This window comes from Myodes glareolus, chromosome 9 (genome assembly GCF_982192425.1).
Source record: "Myodes glareolus chromosome 9, mMyoGla1.1, whole genome shotgun sequence".
In the NCBI taxonomy this organism is placed as follows: domain Eukaryota; kingdom Metazoa; phylum Chordata; class Mammalia; order Rodentia; family Cricetidae; genus Myodes; species Myodes glareolus.
In genome coordinates this window covers 58,506,711-58,533,241 of record NC_142034.1, presented here as the reverse complement: position 1 = coordinate 58,533,241, position 26,531 = coordinate 58,506,711, and the positions used below count along the sequence as shown (strand labels likewise).

Below are 26,531 nucleotides of genomic sequence, written 5' to 3'. Positions count from 1 at the left end.
ACAGAGGGTAATTTAAAATGTGCTAACTATATAAGGTGATCACCTAGTCAGAAAAATACAAACACAGATGTACCAAATAAGTTATTCAAGTATATACTATCTATATTACAATACCTGATAAAAATAATTTTATATTTATTTTCCAAATTTCATAGCTATCCTGTTATACTGTAGTTAAGAGTTGGGTTATGAGTTTGGGCTATGGAGGTTTTGACCATCAACAACTTAAAACTGTAAATACCAAAGCAAATTAATATTTCCATGCTTTCAGATTTACCATCTATAAAAATAGTATATTACTTACCATAGAGTTACCAAGAAAATTATGTTATAAAATTTTGGCTCAACACAAATAATATTCACTCACCATTAACTACTATCATTATTCTATTATTGCATAGTACTGCAGTACTGTTCTACTGTATAGTACTATTGTATTCTAACACTGTGAGCAGTGGCAAGTTCTAAGAAAACAATAGCTTGTTACAATAAAAGAGTGGCTAAACAATATGAGATTTACATATTCATCGGAGCAATGAATAAGTTTCTAGTGTAATTCAGTTTATTTTATAATATGAAAGAATATATATCTTAAAACTTAGTTAGCTCATAAAGAATATAAATTTCATCATTAATTTGACAGTGAACAAAATTTTTTACAAAATTATCAATCTGAAAGTAACTTACTATGGTTTTATCAAAATTTTAAAAGTCTACTAGATACACACATCTCGTACAACTGAAATAAAGTTCAGAAACTGTTTATATTTTTAAATCAGATTCATTAGAAATCATTAAATTGGCAACTGACAGATAAACTAAATTGGGAAAGGGACTGATTCAAAGAAATCGGAAGCAATCATAGTATGATTTAGCTCACAAACCAATTAACTAGACAAGTATTTCTGGCTCAGATTCTCAGGGGTTCTAATGTCTTATTAATTTTGCTTTATAAAAAAATAAATTGCCTTTTCCTTTGTAAAATAAATTGTACATATTTATCAACTAAAAGATAAGAGCAAGAAAGTAAATGACCATAAATTCAGTTCTCGAACTGCAACACATAATTCGCAAGAGAACCCTTTTACTTTTTGTAAAAAAAACCCTTTTGCTTTTTGTAAAAGCAAAGTGATCAAATTAATCAAAATGTTGGCTACTAAATTGGAAGTCAACATTTTAAATGGCTTAAACTAAATAATAATAATAATAATTCTCAGTCTTAAACCATAGCAAAACATATCTTGTCTAAAAGCTTCAATTAAGAGGCTTCAAAAAAGCCTCCCAGCAGTCTGGAGACAGAAGCAAGCGGATCTTTTTGAGTTCAAGGCCAGCCTGGTCTACAAGAGCTAGTTCCAGGACAGGCTCCAAAGCTACAGAGAAACCCTGTCTTGAAAACAAACAAACAAATAAATAAGTAAATAAATAAATAGTAAAATTTTAAAAAAGGCTTCAAAAAGACTTCTGCCACTTTGACTAGCCAAGGGATATAATCTACTTAAGATAGTAAAAACAACAGGAGAAACAAATAAAAACTTGCATTTCTAGTTTCATTTAAACCAGACTGTTACAGTTCTTTGAGATTTGAATGCAAACAACACTGTAGTATCCACAGACCAGATTTTGAAAAGTGTTCTTCACACCTATCATGTTAATTGTAGCACAGAAGTGACTTTAATTCTTATTCTACTAAAAATGATTTTCTCAGGGAGGCAACAACAATCTGAAAGTGCGTGCATTCACATACACCAGCAACCTCTTCACACAGTACACACCAGTGGTGTGATAGTCAGATACTTACTGCTAAAGTGATTTTGCCTAAGATCTCTTCCGGAATAACGTCATCTAACACACTATATACATATTTGTAAAACTTATCGAACGAGGTAGACATGAGCTCCATACAGATCCAACAGTCGCCCTGTAAAACAACAGATGCTCGTCACCACTAAAATCCTAATATTAAGCAGTGGCGCCTCCCCTAGTTAGGACAGAAACAGAATTAAGAAGACATCTTTCTCTGCTTTTACACTGTACCTCCACCTCATAATCATTTTTTTAATACATCATTAAGGATCTGGGAAAGATATCCTACCTGAGTTTAAGGATAACTATGTAGCTAAAGCCTGTTTTACCCACTGTTTGTTTTTTTATTAATTTATTCATTTTTTTAAAGTATGTTTGTGTGTGAGAGAGAGTGCAGTACCCTTGGAGGCCAAGAGAGAGTGTCAACTCCCCTGGGACTAGGGCTATAGACAACTGAGAGCTGGAAATGGAACCTAGGTTCTCTACAAGAGCAGTCAGTGCTATGAAATGAGACTGTCCACCACCCTCTGTGGACTAGAATAAAGGTCATGTGAGTTCACACAACTAAAATATAAAGTGCCTTGCATGTGCTAAAAGCTACAGTTACTGTGGATGAGAGTGGGGGTCAGAGCAGTCCAACAACAGGAGAGAAGAAACTGAGAACTGAAGAGGAAAGACAGCAAGGAACTCCATAGGAAACATCCATGCAGTTTCTAAGATGCACAACAAAGTTCTATCTCTCTTGACACCTCCTTTAAAGGTTAAAAACAAACCTTTAACCTTTAACAAAGGTTAAAAACAAGGTTAAAAACAGAGAAAAGCCTTGAGCCACGCTTGAAGAAGGAAAAGGAAGGAATCGAGAGAATGGGAGGAGAACCAGCTGAGCTGCCTGAAAGAGGAGTGACATTGACACCTCTGTCATGCTCAAACCACGCCTGGAACACAAAACAAGAAATTCCTCAATGTGCATTTACTGTATTTATATATATATATATATATAAATATTTTATATATATAATTTGTTTTTGTTTTTTGAGACAGGGTTTCTCTGTGTAACAGCCCTGGATGTGCTAGAACTCTCTTTGTAGACCAAGTTGGCCTTGAACTCACAGAGATCCACCTGCCTCTGCCTCCCAAGTGCTGGGATTCTTAGAAAACTAGAAAATATAGGAAAGATAAATTTACAGACATATATGTCTTACCAAAAATTAAATTAAGAAGATAAAAGAAACTAAGCAGATTCACAAGGAGCGATAAAATTGAAGTGGTAATAAAATCCCCCAATAAGGAAAAGCCCAGGAGGGAAAAGTCTGACTAATGAATTCACAAGGCTTTTCCAGAAGAGCCAGCACCTGCATCCTCAGACTGCCCTATAAAACAGAAAGGAAGAAACGCCATTCTACAAAGCTGCCGTTACAATAACTCCAACCCACATATACACAGGATAATTTCAACAAAATACTTGCAAACCAAATTCAAAAATCCTAACTACCAAGTTGGTTTCATTCCAGTAATGTAAGGATTGTTTCACACATACACTTTATACATACTACATTTCTGTTGCTGTTATAAAAACACCATAACCAAGGCAACTCTTAGAAGATTATTTGGACTTACAGGACAAGAACCCATCATGGTATAAAGACATGGTGGTAAGCAGCAGCAAAAACAGGAAGCAGAATGTTTATACCTTTAAGTACAATCATGAACCAAAGAATGAACTGTAAGTCAAATGTGACTATATACTTTCAAAGCTTGTCCCCAGTGCCATACTTCCTCCAGGAAGGCCAAAACTCTCCAGACAGTGCCACCAACTGCAATTAGGGACCCAACTGCAATGGGAGACCAAGTGTCAAGTGCCTGGGCCTATGGGGGACATTTCTATTCAAGTCACCTCACACAATAAAATAATACAGCACATTAATAAAACTCAAAGAGAAAATCACATGATCATCTCAATAGATTCAGACAAGGCTTTTGACAAAGTACAACATTCCTTCAGGCTGAAGGTCCTAAAGAAACTAAGATTAGAAGCACACATAACTCAGCCCAATATAGGGAATAAAGAACAAATTTATAGTCAAGATTATTGTGAATTAAGAGAACTGAATGCATTTGCTCTAACATCAGAAAAGAAACAAGGGAGTCCACTCTCATTTGATGTAATGCTAAAAGTCTTAGAGCAAGGAAACAAAGAAAGAAATTTTAAAGGCTACAAATAATAAAGGAAGAAGTCAAACAATCCATTTACAGATGACATAATCCTTTTTTACTACTGTGTAGCCCTGGCTGCCCTAAAACTCAACTTGTAGACCAGGCTGGCCTTGAACTCAGAGATGGACCAGCCTCTGCCTCCCAAGGGCTGGAATTAAAGCTGTACACCATCATGCCTAGCTGACACAATCCTATTTTCGAAAGATCCTACAGACTCCATCAGAAAACTCTAGATTTGATAACCACAGTAAAGTAGCTGTGGTAGTTTTAAAGAGAATGGTCCCCATAAACTCAGATATTTGAATACTCGGTCCCTAGTTAGTGGAATTATTTGAGAAGAATTAGGAGGTATGACCTTGTTGGAGAAAGTGTTGTCACTGGGAGTGGGTTTTGAGGTTTCAAAAGCCCATGCCATTCCCAGGTACCTTTCTCTACCTTCTGCTTCCTGCCATGCTTCTCACAATGATGGTCATGGACTCTAATCCTCTGAAAGCCTCAATAAACTCTTTCTTCTGTAAGTTGTCTTGGTCATGTTGTCTCTTCACAGCAATAGAAAAGTAATTAAGACATAAACTGTTTTTTATATCTACTATGAATATAAAACTCAGTAGCCTTTTCATATACCAGCAATGAACTTTCCCAGAAAGAGATTGAGGGACAAAAAGAAAACAAAACAAAACCCTCGTTCGTCAATTTCAAACAGTAAATAATAAAATACCTAGCAAAACCAAGAGGATAAAGCTGTAAAGCCTGGAAGGAAGAAATTGAAGAATATACTAGAAGACTGAAAGAATGGGCAGAATTAATGTTGTGATAATTAGATATATGACCCAAAGCAACCCACAGGCTCAACAAAGTCCCTGTTCTGGCTAGTTTGACACAAGTTAAGAGTCATCAGAGATGAGGGAGCTTCAATTGAGAAAATGCCTGTAAAAGAAGTCTGCAGGGCATTTTCTTAATTAATGATTAAGGGGCCGGCCCAGCCCACTGTGGGTGAGGCCACCCCTAGGCTGGTAGTCCTGAGTTCTACAAGAAAACAGGCTGAGCAAGCAATGGGAAGCCAGCCAGTATTAAGCAACACCCCTCAAGGCCTCTGCTTTAGTTCCTGCCTCCAAGTTCGTGCCCTCACTGCTTTTGATGATGAACTGTCATATGGAACTGTGAGTGAAATGAACCCTTTCCCTTCCCAAGCTGCTTTAGGTCACGGTGTTGTACCACAGCAATAGGAACCCTAACCAAGTCAGTGCCATCCAAATTTCAGTGTGATTCCATATAGAGTTACTAAGAAAAGCAAAACAAAACAAAAAAAAAAATGAATACTAAGCAATACTAAAAAGAAGAAACAATGCTGGAGGCATTATAATACCTGATGTAAAACTATACTAACAGAGACACAATGGCAAAAATTGTAGTGGTACTGTACAGAGACCAATGGTATACAAGACAGGACCTAGAAAGAAATTCAGAAAGCTACAGCCACCACACCTTACATAATTGTGTTAAAAAATAAAATGACAAAGGAAGCCTTTTCAACGAATAGTGCTGGTAAACTGGATATTCAATGTAAAAGAAGGAAACTAGGTCTGTATCGTCCACCCTTTATACACACACACACACACACACACACACACACTCACACAAAATATAAACTAGGATAAAGACTAAGGCTTACAGCTGCTAGAGGAAAATAAGCAGAACATTCCAAGCAGGAAAGACCTTTTTCACAAGGACTCTAGCAGCAGCATATATAAGCAATTCTAACAACTGAAAAATGGGATTACATAAAATTTAATAAGTTCTATACCAAAGAAAACTATGAACAGAGCCAAGTAGCTACCTGTAGAATAACTGACAAGGGATTAATATCTAGAATCTATAAAGAATGACAAGTTAGGGGCTGGAGAGACAACTTAGTGATTGAGAGCATTGGCTGTTCTTTCACAGGACAGGATTCAGTTCCCACCTGCATGGCAGTTTATAGCTATCTGTAACTCCAGTTCCAGGGGATCTGATACCTTCATGCACATAAAATAAAAGTTAAATTATTTTAAAAAACTACAAGTTAAACACAACAAAATAAAACCTGATCATCTAATCAATAATTAAGCTAAAATAGAGAATTTTCAAAGGAAGAAATACAAATGGCCAAGAAACCTTTGAAAATAGGTTATCAAAAAACTTAGTCATCAAGAAAATACAAAAAAAATGCTTTGAGATTGCATTATACCTCATCAAAATGGCTCTCATGAAGAAAAGAAACGCTGATGGAGGTGTAGGAAGAGAGCAACCCTTATAAACTGCTGGTAGGAGGGTAAGCTTACAGTACTATGGAAATCAGTATGGAGGCCCCTCGGAAACACTAAGAGTAGAACTACCGCATGATCCAGTCGTATCACTCTTATGAAGATCTAAAATGGCCACCAGAGACACTAGCACAGTCACATCTACTGTTGCACATTCACAACAGTCAAAGTACAGAACCAGCCTGACATCTACCAACAGATGAATAGACTTTTTAAAATATGGTACAGATACACAATGGAATTTTATTCTTTTGTAAAGAATGAAGTTATATCCTTTGCAGGAAAATGGATGAAACAGTAAATGTATGTTTATTTATATATAAGCAAAATGAACCAGATTCAAAAAGACAAGTACTACATATTTTCTGCTACATGCAAATTCATAATATATACACATGCACACACATACACATGTAGACAAACATGTATACATATATTCATACACACACACACACAGATGAGAGTGGAGGAAGAGGTCTGAGGAGGGAGCAGAATGAGCACAAAGGTACTAAAACACTGACACGAGAACAAAAATGGAAGGTGTTCAGCAAGGAGTGTGGTGGCAGGGAAGAAAAAGGCCGCCAAAGGGAATGGCACTGTTAGGAGGTGTGTCACTGTGAGGGCAGGCTTTGAGGTCTCTTTTGCTCAAGATTCCCTCAGTGTGACAGTCAATCAACTTTTTGTAGTCTTCTGGTCAAGATGTAGTCAGCACCACATCTGCCTGCATGACAACATATTTCCCATTATGATGATAATGGACTGAACCTCTGATACTGTAAGATACCACCTCAATTAAATGTTTTCTTTGTGAGAATTGCTGTGGTCATCGTGCCTCTTCACAGCTCCCCAAAAAACAAAAACAAAACACCTAAGACAGGAAGGAAGGAAAACGGGGGAAGGGTAGTTGGGTGGGGCAATATACAAATAAAGGGAGCTAGAGAAAGGAAAGTGAGGGGGAAAAGTGATAAAAGTCTATTTTAATTATAAAAATCTACTTTTTAAAATGTCACCATGAGGGCTGGAGAGATGGCTCAGAGGTTAAGAGCACTGACTACTCTTCCAGAGGTCCTGAGTTCAATTCCCAGCAACCACATGGTGGCTCACAACCACCTGTAATGAGATCTGGTGCCCTCTTCTGGCCTGCAGGCATACATGGAGGCTGAACACTGTGTACATCATAAATAAATAAAGGTTTATTAAAAAAGAAAGAAAGAAAGAAAGAAAGAAAGAAAGAAAGAAAGAAAGAAAGAAAAAATGTCACCATGAGACTCATTTCATTACTAACCAAAAAAACATAAACATAATGAATCTTAAAAATCTGCATTGAGGGGCTCGAGAGATGGCTCAGAAGTTAAGAGCACTGGCTGCTCTTCCAGAGGTTCTGAGTTCGATTCCCACAACCACACGATGGCTCACAACCATCTGTAATGAGATCTGGTGCCCTCTTCTGGCCTGCAGACACATATACAGACATAACACTGTATACATGAAAGAAAGAAAGAAAGAGAGAGAGAGAGAGAGAGAGAGAGAGAGAGAGAGAGAGAAAGAAAGAAAAAAAGAAAGAAAGAAAGAAATCTAAAAAAAGCTGTATTGAAGTACTGACACACAGATGTGTCACATTCTTAGTAGAAAATATTTGGGATTCAGAAGCAGCAACCATAAATAAACAGAACTATTCACATCTGTATAGATTATAATAACCCTTTAATGTAAGAAGCTGTGAGTCCAAATTTCACTGGAATTCTTCCCTAGAACTAGTAAGAAAAGCATAACAAAAACAAGCAAACGAGTAGCCAAAGCAATCCTAGGCAGAAAGAACAGCCCACAGGTTAACTTAGATGGCTCTGTACTTTAATAATGAGAGGTAACTTCCTTGTTAATGGGTCACTGTGCTGAAGATTAGAATTTAATCTAGCCATTTTCTTATTCATCCAAATTAGATATGCATTTATCAGCTAAAACCCAAAGAGTTTACCCGTACCTCTCTGAAGAGTGCACCATAGAACTGAACAATGTATGGGCAATCACTACTCCGCATTACTACATCCAAATCCATGAGAAGTTGTTTTTGTTCTTTTTCATCCACAGTTGACCGTATTCTCTGGAAAAGAATGATAACAGATGTCATACAAACAGAACATTTTTAGAAACTTTAGTTAAACCTTTACCATAGCACTGGAAATTACCAAACTTCACAATATTAACCAGACAGGAAAATTACCATTTCTTTTACTTTATAATTGTAAGTTTGATCATAGAACATTTAACAAAAAGCACTCAGAAATTCTTAAGGGCACAGGACTCTGGATCACACATTCACTGATGATGGTGGGGGTTACACAACGATGCACCTAGGCTCTGAGAATTATGCCCACATGCAAAATACAAAGAAAATCATAGAGTATAGAAGTTTTCATATGAATAATTACAGGCAGCTTCACAACATACATTTTTAACCATCATCTCAGAACAGTATAGGCTCTAGCATCCAATGCAACAACAGCCTTAACTACCTAGCTAGTGACTTCATTCACTAGACTGGAATGGAAAACAGTCTGGAACAGAAAAAGTGAGGACCAGTATGGAGAGCATATAGAGGAGAATCCAAGCCTTTCAAATCCAGACTGAGGTCTTCCTTAATGAACTTCCTCTACATTACAAACAGGAAGCTCTCCCTGGCTTTCTATTAGTGGTTTGGCATGCAGGTCAGCAGAAATCTGTGGGGAAACACTAAAATGGAGAAACAAAGGGCTCCTTTTGCCTGTTCCTAAGCTGAAAAGACAGTCCTCTGTACACTGCAGACCTGGGGCAGAGTCCTAACCAAACTGTACAACTCTGCACATTTCTAAGAGTGTCAGAAAACATCTATACTCCACCTCCCAATCAGAATGCTATAAAATACATAGGCTTCAGATGAACATTTCTACTGCACTAGTAAGATAAAATACAATCAAGTTCAGAAAATATAAGACATTAATAATGGAAGTACAGTTTAACATTAAAGCATGCAAAGACCTTTTAGTCTCATAAAAAAGTTCACAATGTCACACTGTGTCACTATACACAACACAAAGCACATACTTACAAGGTAAGTTAGTATCAAAAAATACACAAGGTAGCATTTTGTCCTCCAAGACTTCAAGGTATCTGTCCTCAATGTTCTTGCAAGGGGTGAAGGCAGTCAATTAAATTCTTGAGCCCATTTTACAGAAGAGAAGCCAGAGGCAGAGATACAAGAGAGTATTCCATGTGACACGAGAACAAGCAGTTAAAGAACAGAAGTGGGTTCTCTCTCAGCTTTATGTTTTGACACTACACCAGGCATCCAACCCATATACTTCAAACAGAGTCTTAAAAAACGTATTTAATTAAAATGCATACCTTGCTAGCTACAGTGTTTCATACAAAAAGAATTGTCTTGACTTTGATTTAGAAGATTACATTGAATATCACTATCGTAGAATAAAGATAAAAGAATGAGAGACAGAAAAAACAACTAGCCCCCTGAGAGGTGAGAATAGTTTCCTTCTTTCACTCTTATTTTCTCATTTCCATAGTTTGAGAATAACTTTACTTCTATATCAACATTAATATCTTGCTGCAAAAGGATACCTGCTAAAAGTTTAAGTAAGCAGACATGTGATTTGTGCTTGTTCAAAACACAAACATGGCAAAGATAATTTTAATTAATAATCAGTAATTATTTGAATTACCATTTATTTCTATTTTAACAATATGATTTGAATGTGTGGTTGTGAAAACAGTCAACGTGATTTTTTTAAAGAATTTTATTATTTCCACATGTCAGAATTTAAAACAAAGAGTTGATAATTAAATTAAAGAGAGAGAGACAAATAAAAAAAAAACCTCAAACTACCCTTTGGTTAAGATTTCTATGAATTCTCACTATTTAGGTTTTTTCTTAACTATTACTTTTTATCTTTTCTACGTATGTATATTAGTAAATGTAACTATACTAACACACATGATTAGAAAAGATGATTTTAAATTCTGTTTTCCTAGGTTTTCTAAGTTTACATTTTTACAAAGTTTATGTCTACAAAAAGAACATTACAGTGAAAACCACAGCAGTTCACACCCATGTCTGACTTCTGGAAGCAGATTTTCAAAAACTTGGCCATAGCTAAAGAAAGAAAGTGTGCTACTCCACAGTGCAGAAAAGACCAGCTGATCTAAGAGCACTGTTACTAACTAGACTGTGGGGACAGTCCCTGGGCAGCTCTGGGTTTGGCAGGAGAGTTTGCTTATCTGCAACACTGTATGCAGTTCACTTCTGCACATAAAGGAACACCACCGCTGATGGCTTCTTGTCCACCATGACACTGGAAATCTGCACTATATTCACACTTCCTTATGTTCGTACTCTGTTCAGGAAGCACTTGTGGGTAGAGGTGGACAGCTGCTGGGACTCTACCTGAATGACTTTGGACTGAGCAAACACAGCTCAACAACTACAGACAAGTTCCAAGGCTGAGAGTTTAACATTCACCTCAGTGAACACTTTACAAACTAAACCAATTCAAGAGGTCTAACAGTCCTCCCAAAGGAAAATTAACTAAAAGTATATACCTATATTAACAGTACATTCAAGTTGATGACTCCAATTCAGGACCTTGATAAAGAACTCAAGTTACATAATATCTTCAGATAATTAGTATAAAGCTAGTATTAACACAGTCACTACCAGGACACTTTCTTATGGGAAATCAAAGCAGGGGCATGGGAAAGGTTTCCACCATTTGCAACAAGTGAGGCCAATGTGGGCTACCACCAAGGGAGCAGAACCCTGAAAAGCAGAACATGTCAGTAAGAACAACCTCCCCTTCCCTTCCCAGGCTGTCCTTAATCCCAGTCACAGGAACACAGAAATGCACAAATGAAACAACACTCACCATGCTCAGAGGTTGAACCAGGGAACTCATGCACTGGTTTCTAAGAAATGTTCACTTATTTACATCTTAAATTTAAGCTGAGTAGGAGTGATATTAGCTTGGGCAGCACAAGCCTTTATCTTTTTCTTCTCTTCTTTCTTTTTTTTTTTACTCAAAGAGTAGATGAACTATCCATAAGAAACCACGAAACACTTTAAAAAGCCATCTCATGATTAAAGAAGTTTCATTTACAATCAAATATAGGGAAAGGCTACAAAATCATACTTTTCTTTATTATGGTCATTCTGAGTTTTTCACTGGTCACTATTAACAGTGTTTAGTGAGCATGGACCTCTGAGAAAACAGCTGTCATTCTTGAAAAGTAATTCACATCTCTTTCTAATACAAAAAGATATTTGGACTATTTCTATTTTTACTTTATTTAAATGTAACATAGTTTAAATAAACATCTAAAATAATGGGAAATTGTAACGTTCATATACAAAGTTTTTTTTCAGTGAAGAAATTATATTCTCGAAGCAGCAAAAAATATTTTAGCTGTCCAAATTTGTATTCAAGGCCATTTAACTAACTGGTAAGACTTTGAAAGCAGATAAACATTAATAAAGTAAGTATGTAGGTATGATCAGAAGTGCCAAATGGCTCCACTATATCACAGAGGGAAGATATAAGCTAAATGTGTTGCTCTCTAGCTTTTGGAATAGTGCTATCTTTTATGGCTCTTTAAAATAAAAATAAAAATAAACACCAAAGATCTTCATTCTCTTAAAATCACTACAACAGAATGTACCACTAGCAAGAGATGTGAATTCAGATTTAAAAAAAAACACAAAAAGGAGATGTCCTGCACACTGCTATAGCCCCATCACTCCATATGACCTTCCTCTGGGCCACATAAAATTTTAAAAATTTTTATCTTCTGTCTTCCACTGACTCATATCCCTGCTGAACAAGTTCACCCTTAAGTCTCTATATGGATGACACATTTCAATTCCCAACACATCTAAGAGCACCATGACTAACAAGGACAACCAGACAGCAGTATCATCCAAAACAAACAGGGAAGGTGAGGTGTGGGGAGGAGTATGAAATGCAGATCAAAGATATATGTGCTTTCATGTCCAAAAGTAACAAACTTTATCTACTGAGTATGAAAATATTGCAAGGGTATTTTCATTTACTAAGTCCAGAAAAAAGGCTGTAAGGTTTAGGTGTAAGCTCATGGAAGTCTTTTAAATCCATCTATAAAATTCTAATTTTTATCAAATTAACAAATTAATATCAGTACTTCCATTTTTCTCATTGAGAATACTAGGGCCTGATACTTTTTATAATTTCTGGCTGAGCACTGAGAACTTGGGAGAGTATGTCATATCCCACCATAGGAAGAACACAGAGTTAATAAAGGTACTTCTGTCTCTTCACTGAGCACATCATGTGTATTCAAACAGCATGATACTGACCAGCACTAAAGTTCCTAAGGTCTAAAGATCATGTCATCACTCCTGTACCTATGACAGTAAAAGAGACAATGGTCCAAATATAAAGAACAGGCGGGGGTAAGATCTTAAGATCTTAAGCACTGTTAGGAAATATATCAAATGATAGTTCCTATGTTCCCATGGGGAATAACATATACTAAGCCTAGTTTTCTCCAAATAGCTATATATGCTGGGATATAATTCAGTTAACACAATTCAGGTAGGTTTACTAAGCAATGGTCAGTTTCAAAAACTAGATTCAAGTATGATCTGAAACACACAATGGGTGGTTAAAATTCACCTACAACAAGCATATCCAAACTAACTTATTCCAACTCTTATGTTTCCTTTAAACTGGTACTCTGAAGGCTTTCAAACGTCTTCCCTCATGGTCCCAAGACCTTCCCTCTTACTTTATTTGCTTGTTTGCTTCATGGTAAATACTGAACCCAGGACTTTAGACATGCTAAAACACATTCTACCACTTGACTATATTCTAAGCCTCTTCTAACACCTACTGAACTATTTTATTTACTGAGTTTCATGTCAAACGTTAACAAGAAAGAGCCCACACTATAAAAACCACTAACTTGGAGCTACAACAAAGAAAGCATAGATGTAATTCAAAACACAGTCTGACTTGGAGGCAGCTTCTTTGTCATATGTGGAAGTTCCCACTCTTAGGCAGCCACAATTTGTATTGGGCATAGGAAATACCACACTCATAAACACTAGGAAGGTAATGGTTCAGTCAATCATGGTTTTCTTAATTTAATCACATGATCTAACCAATAAAAAGATCACAAGATAATAAAAATCACTCTTGAGTCAAGCAACACAGCCACGAATTCTGCATTCCATCCAGATTTACATAATCAAATATAACTATGATCTTTCAATTGTCTAATAAAACATTCTATGATATCAAAAGGTAACTTTCCCATTGAAGTCACCTCTATCATTATCACATTAGGACCTTCAGAACAATATGCAAGACATAAATATAAATACTAAAATGAACACCCTCTCCCAGTGATTACTGGCCATCAATATCCACTAAAACCATTGGGTGATGGAATTTTTAACAGAAGTGTTGGCACAGTCTCTGGTGTGGTGGAGAAACAAGCCAAATTGTACTTTTACCATCCCTGTTTCCCCATATGTTGAAGCATCCCCCCGAAGGGAAGAAAGTTCACAACACTTCAGAAACTTGAGATGAACTTACCAACTCAGGAAGCTCCTGAAGCTCACAAGATTCATAAGCCATCCCCTCCTACACACTTCCACCCTAGGGTTATACAAGCCGTAACAACTGCCAGAGAGGAGGCTCCTGCTGGCTCTACCACTACAAGTTGTGCAGGGAACTAATGGAATGCAGCTTTCATGACTCATCGCCCACTCTGGGTTGGGGTTCTCAGTGGTATGGATGCCTGAGTCACCAATGCTGCTATAAGTAATCCCTCACCTATGCTCCTGTGAGCAGCCCTAATGAACTCAGTGGTTCACTAAGCTACACTTGGATGGAGCTATTTCTCTGGTCTGCTGTTGGTGTCCTACCTGGGGTGAATAATTGTTCACTTCTCCCCAAGAAAAGTCACGCAACTCTAGTCAGTAGCCAGATGTAGTTGATGGGAAAGCAAGAACCACCCAGAGCCTGTCAGAACTGAGGTAAAGCACAGAACCTCAGGTTGGATCAGTAGATGACTCATAGAAAATAAGAGGACTAAGCCGCGGTGATGGCATATGCCTTTAATCCCAGAATTCGGGAGGCAGAGGTAGGCAAATTTCTTTGAGTTCAAGGCCAGCCTGGTCTACAAGAGCTAGTTCCAGGACAGCTAGGGCTGTAAGACAGAGTAAGCCTGTCTCTAAAAACGGGGGGGTGAGGGGCGGTGGGTGGGGTGGGGGGGGGTGGTGGTGGAATAAAATGCCAAATGGGTGGTATTTTTCATCCACACTGTTGTACCCAACATTGTTTTTTTTACTTTATATTTTATATTATTACATTTGCAGGAGGGGGCGCAACATGTATGTACAAAAGTCAGAAGACAACTGGTGAGAGTTGGCTCTCTCCTTCCCCCGTGTTTGTCCCAGAGACTGAACTAAGGCTATTAAGTTGGCAACAAGGGCCTTTACTGCTGAGCCATCTCACCCACCCAATATGCCCTCCTAAGGAAAGAGTGATGAGATTTTTTTTTTCATGCTGTACTAGACCTGGGATAATCTTTCTTCCTTTTAAAATATTCTTAGCCATCCAAGAAACTGGTACTAGCTTGGAATGGACAGCAGACTTTCAGGGATCTTGTCTACCCTCTGTAAAATGGCTCACTTATATAATGTTAACCCTTGAGTACCTTAAAAGCATCTAGAAGAGTAGTTAAGGAGTTTAAATGAAAGAACCTTGCTGAGTGGAAAATGGCTCTCTTAGGAGCCATAAGGTTGTTGGCTGAAAAATCAGTACCAGGAATTGTGCTTCCTTTTTGTCAGTTATTGGCCAGGAAGACCCTAAGCCCCACAAACCATAAAATCTATTGCCATTGCTATTGGTTACATGTCAGAACTAAAGTAAAACCCCATGCTGACAGTACCAGGGGTTTGGAATCAGACACGGAGGAATCAGAATAAAACTGTGATGGGAAGTCCCTTCCCGGTTGGCAGACTTCTGTGGTATAGGAAGGGCACTGTGTAGGTTGCTAGGGGCTGTCACTGACAGTGCTGCTCAGTTATGGATCCTGTGAGCTATACCATCCCATGTAAGATGTGTTAATTGGAGTAATAGTGCATTCCACAACTGCCATGGGTGCAACCAACTGACTAGATTTAAGGTCTTTTACAGAAGAGGGATCTTGTATCTGCTACTATATTCTAAAGCAAAAGCCCATGGCTAGAGATATGATAAGCCCCAATGTGGGCCTATCAGATTATTGTTTTGTTAAACAGATAAGATATGCCTGTCCAACTGTCTTCTTTTTCACTTTTTTATTATTTTTTTAAAAAGGAAAACAAACTATGCTTTTTTCATTTTACACACCAATCCCAGTTCCCACTCCCTCCCCTCCTCCCACCCCCTCACCTCACTTCCATCCACTCCTCAGGGAGGGTAAGGCACATTGCTTTGTGGAAGGTCCAAGGCACTCCCTACTATATCTAGGCTGAACAAGGTATCCATCCAAAGAGAATAGATTCCAAAAAAGCCAGTACAAGCAGTAGGGATAAATCCTGGTACCACTGACAGTGGCCCTGCAGTCTGCCCCAGCCATACAACTGTCAACCACATTCAGAGGGACTCGTTTGGACTTATGCTGTTTTCTTCCCTGTCTGGCAGGAGTTGGTGAGTTCCCATTAGCTCAGGTAGACTGTTTCAGTGGGTGTCTCCATCATGGTCTGTATCTCTTTGCTCATATTCTCACTCCTCCCACTCTTCAACTGGACTTTGGGATCTCAGTCCAGTGTTCCGATGCAGGTCTCTGCCTTTGTTTCCATCAGTTGTTGGATGAAGGTTCTATGGTGATATTTAAGATATTCATCAGTCTGACTACAAGGCAAGGCCAATTTGGGCCCCCTCTCCTCTACTGCTTAGGGTCTTAGCTAGAGTCAAGCTAGGGGATTCTTGGGAATTTCTCTAGCGCCAGGTTTCTTGCTAGCCCCATAATATCTCCCTCAATCAAAATATCTCTTTCCTTGCTCTCATCTGTCCTTCCTCCATCTCAACTATCCTGTTCCCTCAAGTTCTCCTCTCCATCCCCTACTCCCCTGTCTTCCCCTTCCACCCTCCCTATTCTCCCCACCCCTCCAAGTGCCTTCTTAATGTTTGTATTTGCAATCACAGGTTACTGCAGTCTAAGTGATTCATGAAGAGAAACTTCTTTCTTGCAACGGGCAGTGTTTGGTACAGATTCATAGCCAGTCAAGCTTATGATAGTAGATGACTGTTGCTGTAATACAGTAGCCCAGTGTTCAGTGACAGATGAAAGAAAACAATCAGATATACCCATTACCCCTTCCATGTCTCAGAGAACTTGGAGCAGGTAGAAGGAAGCACAAACATTGAGCTGGAGGAATAGGTAGAATCACTCACAGTTCTTTCATTCAAACTGGGAGAGAGGAGGGAAGTTAAGACTCAGAAAACAAATGAAATGCAAAAGGTCCAGGAAACTCTTGGAACTTGGCAGACTCACATAGTTTTGGGGGATAGAAAAAGAGTAACAACTGCTCTCCACAGCAGGCTGACTGCTTCAAAGATAGAGAACACCAAGGATGCAGCTTTTCTAAGTGCTAGGTTGGGGCTTTTCTCTCCTACAACTGCCCAAGTCCTCCTACTCCTCTAATCAATCTCTCACCTTCTATGTCCCTATAAGCAACTCCGACAAATAGGCTATCTCACTAAGCTAGGCTTGGGTAGGATCCTTTCTTTGGTCTGTCATTGGTGCCCTACTTCACTACTTCAGGTAAATGTTTGTTTACATCTCCCTGGAAAGATTACACAATACCACACCTGTACAGTCTTCATCAAGGACAGGCACACAGATGGTAGGGAAGGGCTGAGCTGTAGGGCTGAGAAACATTGTCCTTCCCACTAAGCACCTAAGTTCTAGTTCAACAACAGTGAAGTAAAAATCCAAATAAGTAGCAAGCCCTGTATTAAAAATAGTTGAATAAAACAAAAAAGCAAAGAAGCAGAGTTGAGGGTAGAAAAGGATGAGACAAATTAGGCAGATCATCAACAAAAGAAAATTTCTGAAGCCTTAACATTCACACTATCACACCATTTGCAGTCTGGTACAAAATCCAACCTAAGCAACTGGCCTGTTTTCCTGTTTGGGGTAGCTAGCTCCCCAAACAGAGGGCTGCAACACCATCATAATACCCATACCCTAGACAAGCAGGATTTACTGTGGGAAGACATGGGTGGATGATTCATGGCCGTCTTCCTTCTCATAGTTAGCAATCAGTGCTGGTAACCATACACATGTGTCAGGCCATGAGTCTGAATTACTATACGACACTTCGTTGGTCCTTTCTCACCTCCTCCCACATCCCACGAGCTGCCTTGTCTTTGACTCTGATTTACCTATAGCCTGATGCTGCTAGGTGTTTCTTCCACACCTGAATTTCTCTAACCCTAACTAAGAAATCTAATCCTAACAACTTCTCATAGACTGGGTTCAAACCTTGAAATTTACCCACTACAATTAACCCTTGTGGACAGCAATGCAGAGAACCTTCTCTAGTTAGAGGACAGTCTTGTTTCACTTCATGATTACCCCACCATCAAGAAAAATGAGTCAGTACCCTCAAAATTCACTGCTGTGCTGTTCACGATAGCCACAAATGAAAACACTTGCACATCGCCAGCTAAGAAGTCAATAATAGGAGGGGGAGGGAGCTGGAGCTTCCCACAGGGCAGGAAACCCTGACTGCCCTGGGGGACGGAGGGGAAGGAGGGGGGGAGTGGGGGGAGTGGGAGGGTGTTGGGACGGGGGGCGGAAATGGAAACTTTTATAATTTAATAAAATTTACTAAAAAAATAAAATAAAAAAATAAATTAAAAGAAAAAAAAAGAAGTCAATAATAAAAATGCAGTGTATTCACACTGTGGGATACTATTTATCCCATTCATTACATACAAAAGAATGCAGTCCTTGGTCATACAGCAATTGTTGGAGCTGAAGTCCAGCCAATTGTGCAGGCACCCTGCAGTTTCATTTGTGGAGCGTAAAAAGTTTCTCTCAGAAGCTGAGAACACAGTAGTGGATACTGGAGCAGTGGAGGACAAGAGAGAGTTACGAATAAAGGTTAATCAATAGTTATTACTATATATAGTTGGAACTTTTAATATGCTATTTTATTGCATAGAAATTAACATCTTCATAGAAAAGGTGCTGAATATTTCAAGAAACTAGTTTGCATCCACCATTTAAAAAATGATAAATTTAAGGTAATTGATATTTTTAAATGAATTTAAGCACTGTGTGTGTATACTTGTGTGTTGTAGGTGACATTTCCTCGTTATTATTTTTTGTTTTTATAGATCTACTCTAGAATTTTTTAATTTTAAAATGTTAATAGGACATTAAATAAATGTTATTTGTAGAGAGTACTGATCAAAGTCAAGAGTTGACAGCTGCCCTCCTTTTATAGCACTTCAGGAGACCTTACTGCTGAAGATGACTTCTCCCTAGACAGCTATGGCCCAATCATCATGTCATGGGTTGACAAACAAATAGTATTAGTCACACTCAATAATGAGCAACAGCTCTATGCCCAATGTGCAATTAAAGTTTTGAGATTAAAACTGTCCGTATCTGTCTGCTAACATATTAAGAACTGTCTAAAGACTCATTTTACATGTTCCTTGTTGACTCTAATTTATTACACCTTAGTCAATTTTCATATTAGGTCTTTGAGGTAATTATTTTAGGTAACTAAGAAGATACCTTTCAATCATTTCTTATACACAGCAAAATCAATCTGGGAAAAGGCATTCTCAAAAGGAAAAATAAGGAATTGTGACATAAAAAGAAATCCCAGTTCACTTTTGTAATGTTATTCCAAGTAAATTCTGAAGATGATTTATAAGGTAGACTTAATTTTAATGAAGTAATCTTTCTCCATAGTATCAATATACATGTTCAAATGCTAGCATTGAGCTTCTTCAGGAAATGTTTCTTAGTTAACAACAATAAAAAATTATTCACTGTGTGGTTCATCTCTCTTGAAATTTAACACATCAAATCTAACTCATTCTTAGCCACTCATCACTTCTATATAATTATGTTGTCAGGGTGGTCTGTGTGCCTACATGATGACACGTGACAAAAGACTATTTTTCCAAAGAAATCAATAATAAATATGTCTAAAATTCTACAGCAGGTGACATCTATCATTCATCAACTGGTATCAAATTAACATACATTGATCTTATTCTTCCAATATTAATGATGTCATGGAATCCAATGATACTTGCTCATCTATATCAAGTTATGCCTTACTGCTCTCCTCTCGTGTACCAAACTGCCATGTGTACTCAATTACTTAAGAAAGTAAGCAGAGACAGTTCAGCTAGGAAGGGTACATTTGACAGAAACAGGTGTAGGTTCCTTAAGTGCTCTGAGCACCTCATAGGAGTTGGAGTTCATATGAGCACTCCAATAGAGTCCTCAAACCAGTCACTGGTATTATAATAGTATCTATGACATATATATTATGAGTGTTGGACAATAATTCAATATTTTTACCCTCAAAACTTGAGCAACCATTATACAGTCCCAAATATGATCAAATTAATCACCAAGAAATGTCAAAATAAGTGTTTTCTTTTCCTTTAAAGTCTTTTACTCATTTCAAAGTTTATCCACATTACTCAATAACACATGGTGTTGATCACCACTGATGAAGTACACTCAGCTCTTTAAAAAAAAAAAAAGCCAGTAATAATATTTAAAAGTACTTTGCCTCATACTTGGGAGGCAAGTTTAGAACTTGAGCTATCCATGAAACTTTCCCTTAAGACCCCATCAACTGAAGCTGGATGCCACATGCAGACAGTACAAGAATGTAAGGACAACATCAGAAGCATCTAAATCAAATGACTTTCTTCCTCCTTATACTGCAGAAACACAATATAAGGATACAGAAACCATTCTAAGAACATTTTCTTTTGATAGATACTCTAGAGCAGAGGTCCCGGACTGTGTATTTTTAGGTCTTTGAGACATATGGAAAATTTCATGAATGTACACACTTCTTCCTACCAAAAGCAACTTTCTCTCCTTGTTGTAAAAATAAGGTCAAAAATAAGAAACTGGAGAGAAACATAAAACACTAATCTAACACTATCCTAATATGACCTAGCAGTGAGAAAACACTGAGCACTGGAGACAAACACCATCAAGTAAGATGTTGCCCAACAGTCCTGATGGCATTAAAGTATTGTGAGACAGATCCATTCCCCAGTGTTATCTCTTTAAGCCACTGTGACATATCCAAAATAGAGATTAACAAGATTAAGTTAGACTACCTGCAAAGTCACTCTAAACTGTTATAAACTGAGATGTTATTTGTTCTTATAGCTATTTTAAATTTAGTGAGAATATGACCACATCTTGTTTTTTCTTTTAAAAATGCCCCCGAATTGCTGATGTGCCTTGAATATCTTAAACAGAACACAATACTTTTTAAACACTTGAACAGACAAAGTACAGTTATGCAAATCAATTAAGAATGACAAACACTACCACTTCGTCACAGGTACACAGAGGCCTGCTGGGTATGGCTTATAGACCAAATCTCCACTTCTGGCCTTTTTTTTGGAGGGGAGGGAGGTAAATAAACAAATTAAATGGCACAATAAGGACAGAATGTGACAGTATCATCACAAGGTACGCATTTATATACAACTTTTAAACCAGGGAACAGGGCAGTACTGAGTAGAGATGGAATAAACCAACAGAAGCCGAGCCGGTCAGGACCGAGTAAGGTTGAGGTTAGTGGCAACAGCATGTGTGTGGTTTCCAGGAAACCTTCAGTATGACTGCTGTTAGCCCTAGCCCCGCACCTTGCCCAGCCCAGTGTGCTGCTTCTTCCTCCAGCTCCCGCCTGGCCTGGCACAGAGCAGCACTGCCCTGCTCCCAGGGGTGTGGTGGCCCAGCCTGAACTCACCTTGGCAGTGAAGGAGCCAGAAGTTTAAAACCTGTTAATGCATTATGGCAAAAGTGCAATGAACATGCACACTTCACACACTCACATTCCAGAGCAAGAAAACACACAACCAATAAGACAATTTCTACACAAAACACTCTCAGTGAAAGCAGACAGAATCTTTAACACCCATTATTACCACAAAGGTAAGAATAGAGCAGTGGTGTTGGTGCCCCACAAAATTTCAGCTAATGGATTAAAGTACCAAAAGTAATCATGGCATCACCTACTTTAACTGCCATTATCTGCCCACTTGGTTTGTGGACCATTTTGTTGACAGAACCATAAGCTCCTCGTCCAATTTCTCCAAGGTCTTTCAAGTCCTCTGCAGTGAAATCCCAGTGTTGTTCAGGGGAGATCTTCAGTTTTCCTGATGACTCAATGCTGTGTGTTCTCAGTCTCTCTCTGTTAAAATATTGGGAAGCAATTTTTCCACATTTTAAATAGGTTTTAACTTTTTTTTTTCTTTTTACTAGCACTGAGTATGGTGTGGGAAAGTTCATCAGCTCATAAGGACACAAGCAGCATAACCTCCAGTTCTGGAGCTGTTTGCAACATCTTGCTTTATACACACAGAATTTTGGTAAAATACATTTAGGTATCCAGAAGGCGCAGCTTCAAAGACATTCATACAATCCAATCTCCTTTTGCTGATGAAACTAACACTATCTACCAGTTTTTATTATTCAATAGTAGGCCCTTTTTGAGCCTATAGCCTTACCAAGCAAGAGTCCCAGCATTGAGAATCCATTTCTACAAAATGCTTACCCTATCATATCCTCTAGCTGGTAAAGCGGTTTCCAAAATTTGCTGTACCTGAGGATAACCAGTTCTAAAACTCCAAAGGCCAGGAAGCGCCTGTAGCAGTTAAAGAAGAGTGTATGGAATAAGTTGGAAGCAGCATTTCCAAGTATTCCCAGTAGTTTTAGTAACATGTGGGAATGAGTTCTTTAATATACTATTCTGTTATTGTTTACGCCATGTTGAAGTGGGGAAGAGATAAAGTGCCATCTTAAAACTAAAAGGAAGCCTGTACTGTCTTATTCAAACCTTCCAACCTCTGTTCAACAACAGGAATAATGGGCTGGAAAGGGAGTTGGTTACTAGAAAAAGCAGAGGTCGATCACATTGCATTAAATACCACACCCAAATCCCAACACAGAAACCAGTTTTCTTTCTCCTCTCCCTCTCCCCGCATATGAGAACAAGCTGTCTCAACCTGGAAAGTGCAATACATACAAACAGACCACTGAATATCAACTAACTAGTTTTCAATTTCATACTAAATTACCAGAATCTGTTTCAAAGTCTAGCCTTGTGATGTGAGCAAGGAAAGTTTGTTTACAGGTTTGGTTATCTATTTTGTTCTTGCAAAACTCTGGAAAGCTTCCTGTATTTTGTAGAAATTGTTTCCTGTGGTTAGTTCTAAGGGCCTCAAAAATTTCAGAATGCTAAAAATCTCTTTTCCTAAATAGCCATACTGACTGTTGTTGATAATAACCAGATTCAAAGGTATAGTTAAAAACTTTGTATATTTTATCTAAAAGACTAAGGGAAGCCATGCTCCAAATAATAGGGTCTAACACTGCAGGCTTGAGTCCTGAGTCAATGGCTTCCACTCATTCAGTTGCTTTCATTTGCACCCCTGCCTTGGCAAGGCCAGCTTCCAGTGACAGAATCTGCCCAGCAGCCAGGGCCAAGTAACCACTTCAGTCCTGATGAAACCAGCACTGATCTCTGAAGAAAGAAAATATATTCAGGGATAACAAGGATTTTTCTCAGGAATCTTCTTCCTGACATAGACAGAGTAAGTCAGAAAATACTCTAACATAAAGAAATTCTATTTATAATGACCATTACTCTATAAACATTGGTAATACCAGCTCTATGGCCCGTTTTAAATACTGATGAAGCACAGCACTGGCTGAACAGTAAAGCTAGCTAAAAAAAAGTTCATTGAAATTACTTGTAAATTGGAAGCAATATTTTAAATATTCACTAACATGAGGGCCACATGGTTCACAACACCTTTTCCTTTCTGGCCTCAAGCTGTTTTCAGGTTTTTTGTTTTGGTAAAGATCATGGGATACTACTTCACGGCTGGATGCCACATGCATATGCTACCATCCTTGAGAATGGAAATGAATATACCCCTCTTATATAAAAGCATGGATTATCAACAAGCATAATGCTCTATAATTTTAAGGGAAAATTTTAGCATTATGGAATCTCTCTGCCAACGGTTTAGTAAGCTGTATAGTTTTGAGATTAACCCCTATTTTCTTTTTGAAAATGAACAGTTAGGAAGCTAAAAGATACAAAATATCTTATTGAGCTAATAAAATGCCCTAAATTTGGTAAAGCCACCAGATATTCAACTTTTTGAACACACTGACAAATCACAGAGAACATTCTATGGTTATGACATCACCACACCATGTTCCCACAACCTTCACTCATACTAGGCCAACAAACTTTCCAGGAAAACTAAACCTTTAGCAGCTTCCACATAAAAAACCCAAACTTAATGGCTTCCAAAGAAAAATAAGTATAACACTAGCTTAGGAATCCTGCCTGAACCCAACCATGAACTCTAGCTGTCAGTCAATTTTCTGCCCTAAACTACTTTAGGGGCTGTGGTAGTTTGAATGAAAATGGCTTCCATAGGCTCATATATTTGCATGTTTGATTCCCACTTGTTGAGACTTTCTTAGTACAAGGATTAGGGGATGTGGCCTTGTTGAAACATGTGTAGCATTACCGGAAGAGGTGTGCCGCTATGAGTGAGGTTTCAAAAGCCCAAACCAGGCCCAGTCTTTCTCTGTCTCCTGTCTGTGGATCAGGATATAAGTAAGCTCTCAGTTACTGCTCTAGCACCACACCTGCCTGCCTGCCTCCATGCTCCTTAGCATGATGGTCATGGACTGATCCCCTGAAACAGTGAGTAACTCACCAGTTAGATGTTTTACTTTATAAACTGCCTTGGTCATGGTATTTCCTCACAGTAGTAGAACAGTACTAAGACAAGGGCCTAAGAAAGAAAGCCTACAAACAATAGAAAACATGTCTATTGGGAAGCTTGGCAAGGGGGCCAGCATTAAGGTTCAGTGGGTAAAGGCACTTGCTACTAAGCCAAAGTACCCTGGTTCAATCCTTAGATCACACATAGGAAGGAGAAAACAGATTCCCGCAGGTTGTGCTCTAACCTCTAAAAGCATTTACACACATGCAAGCACACACACACTGAAAAAATGGTAAAAAAAAAAAAAATCTTAAGTTCATACTCTTATGACTGTACTCTTGAAGAGGAAGAAGTTCCTTAGTTCTCAAAGATAACCCCTTTCTTAGGAAAACCAACCAACCAACCAACCAAATAAACAAACAAAAAACTAACCTGTTTTATCAAAAAATACCTCCCCAATAGCCTTCATGTTCTCTTCACAGTTTTCTACAAATCACCCAATACTGCCTTTGGTGAATAATCCATAATGTCCCAACTGTATTACTAAACAGGGAAACTCAGACATGAGTAACCACTATGCTACCCAGCACCCATTCTCCTCTCCATCCTTCCTACATGAGGCAGTAATGCTGTATGTCCTGACTGCTTATGAGCTAAATTGTGTTCCCTCTCAAAATTCACATACCAAAGAAATCCCTGATGTGACTATATTGAAGATAGGTCTACAAAGAGTTAACCAAGATTTAAAAAGGCTAATAAGGGTGGAGTCTAATTCAACAAAACTGATCTTCTTGTAAGAGAAGACACCAGAGAGCTTGCTTCATTCCCACATGCATGAAAAGAGGTCCTATGAGCAGCCAATGAAATGGTGCCATCTGGAAGCCCTGGAAAGAGACCACAGAATGGAACTATCTTGCTAGGAACTTGATCTTGGACCCTCCACAACTGTGAGAGATGGTTTCTGTTATTTAAGCCATAGTCAATGATTTAGTTTTAGTTTTTAAGCAGGTCAACCTAAGATACCAAAAACCCTTGCAGTTAGAAGTGGTAAAAAGGAACACAGCACTTCAAAGGAGTTGACACAACTCCTTCCCCTCCTCCTTGTTGCATCAGGCTCCTTCAAAGCCCTTGAGAATGGAAACATTATCTTCAGAATAACAGGGTGATCACAAAAGCATTCTAGGCTTCACAATGAAACTATGGGAAGGGAGAAGGAAACGATGAGGTTTATGCCATTATCCCTGTACTTAATATCTATACGCACGCAAATTTACTCTGAACTAATAAAGTCCCTAATTTATTTTATCTCTCAATGATTCTCAAGAGTTGGAGAGTCCCATGTCCCCAGCATCTGGCACAAGAACAGACAGGTCAACAGGAAAATTCACTCACCATATAGTGGCTGGCAGACAACAACCCCAAACATTCAAACCCACAGCAATTCTAACCAAAAGTGCTGCCTTGAATGGAATCCTCAACTCAAGTATCTCTGGTTTTTTAGAGACCTAAGTCTTTAATCTAATAATTCTTGGTTCCTAAACAAAGAACAAAAACACATACATACTCACATAGAGAAAAACTGACACACTTCACAAAGGTTGGAGAGTATAAAAGATTATAAGTAGGACATTTGATAGCAGGCTCAAATCCATTCAATACAGGCCCTGTGCATTAATGCAGAACCTAAAATCTGAAATCACAGACTTACCTTGTCATAAGAAAAATCTGCAAACTGTCCCTCTTGATCCTATAAATTTGTACTGAAGTCTTTTTAGATTATTTAGCTTTTAGACAGATACAGCCAACTTGCCCATTTACTATTTAACACTATGTCTAAGGTAACTGTCGTCTTTTCACTGACCCACACAGAATCTATAATTTCCAAAGTCTACAGATTTTAAAAAAACAAAGAACAATGGCGTTGAGTTACAGAACATTAATCAGACCACAACCTGAGAAAAATTGTATTTCTTCATTTTGTTGTCTTGTTTGCTTTTTGAGACAGGGTTTCTCTAGGTTGCCTCAGTTGTCCTGAAATTTTCTCTGTAGACCAGTACAAAGGTGGTCTTGAACTCATAGAGATCTGCCTGCTTCTGCCTCCCAAATCCTGGGACTAAAGGCATGTACCAGCACCGAAAGGCAAAATGTTGTATTTCTA

At 38.3% G+C, this 26,531-nt stretch overlaps 1 protein-coding gene across 5 annotated transcripts in view; it reads right to left on the bottom strand.

The window, feature by feature from the left end:
* Map2k4 (mitogen-activated protein kinase kinase 4) overlaps positions 1-26,531 on the bottom strand; it is a 96,995-nt gene that overhangs the window by 22,157 nt on the left and 48,307 nt on the right. For 3 of the 5 annotated variants that reach the window (XM_085695111.2, XM_085695110.2, XM_048448266.3), the window contains 3 exons: positions 21,642-21,816; positions 8,302-8,421; positions 1,799-1,918 (listed from right to left, as the gene is read on the bottom strand). In XM_085695111.2, coding sequence (XP_085551237.1) covers positions 1,799-1,918; positions 8,302-8,421; positions 21,642-21,816 — 415 coding nt within the window. Of the gene's footprint in view, positions 1-1,798; positions 1,919-8,301; positions 8,422-21,641; positions 21,817-22,179; positions 22,203-26,531 lie in introns of those variants that run through there. The other 2 variants (XM_085695112.2, XM_048448267.3) reach the window with 2 other exon arrangements.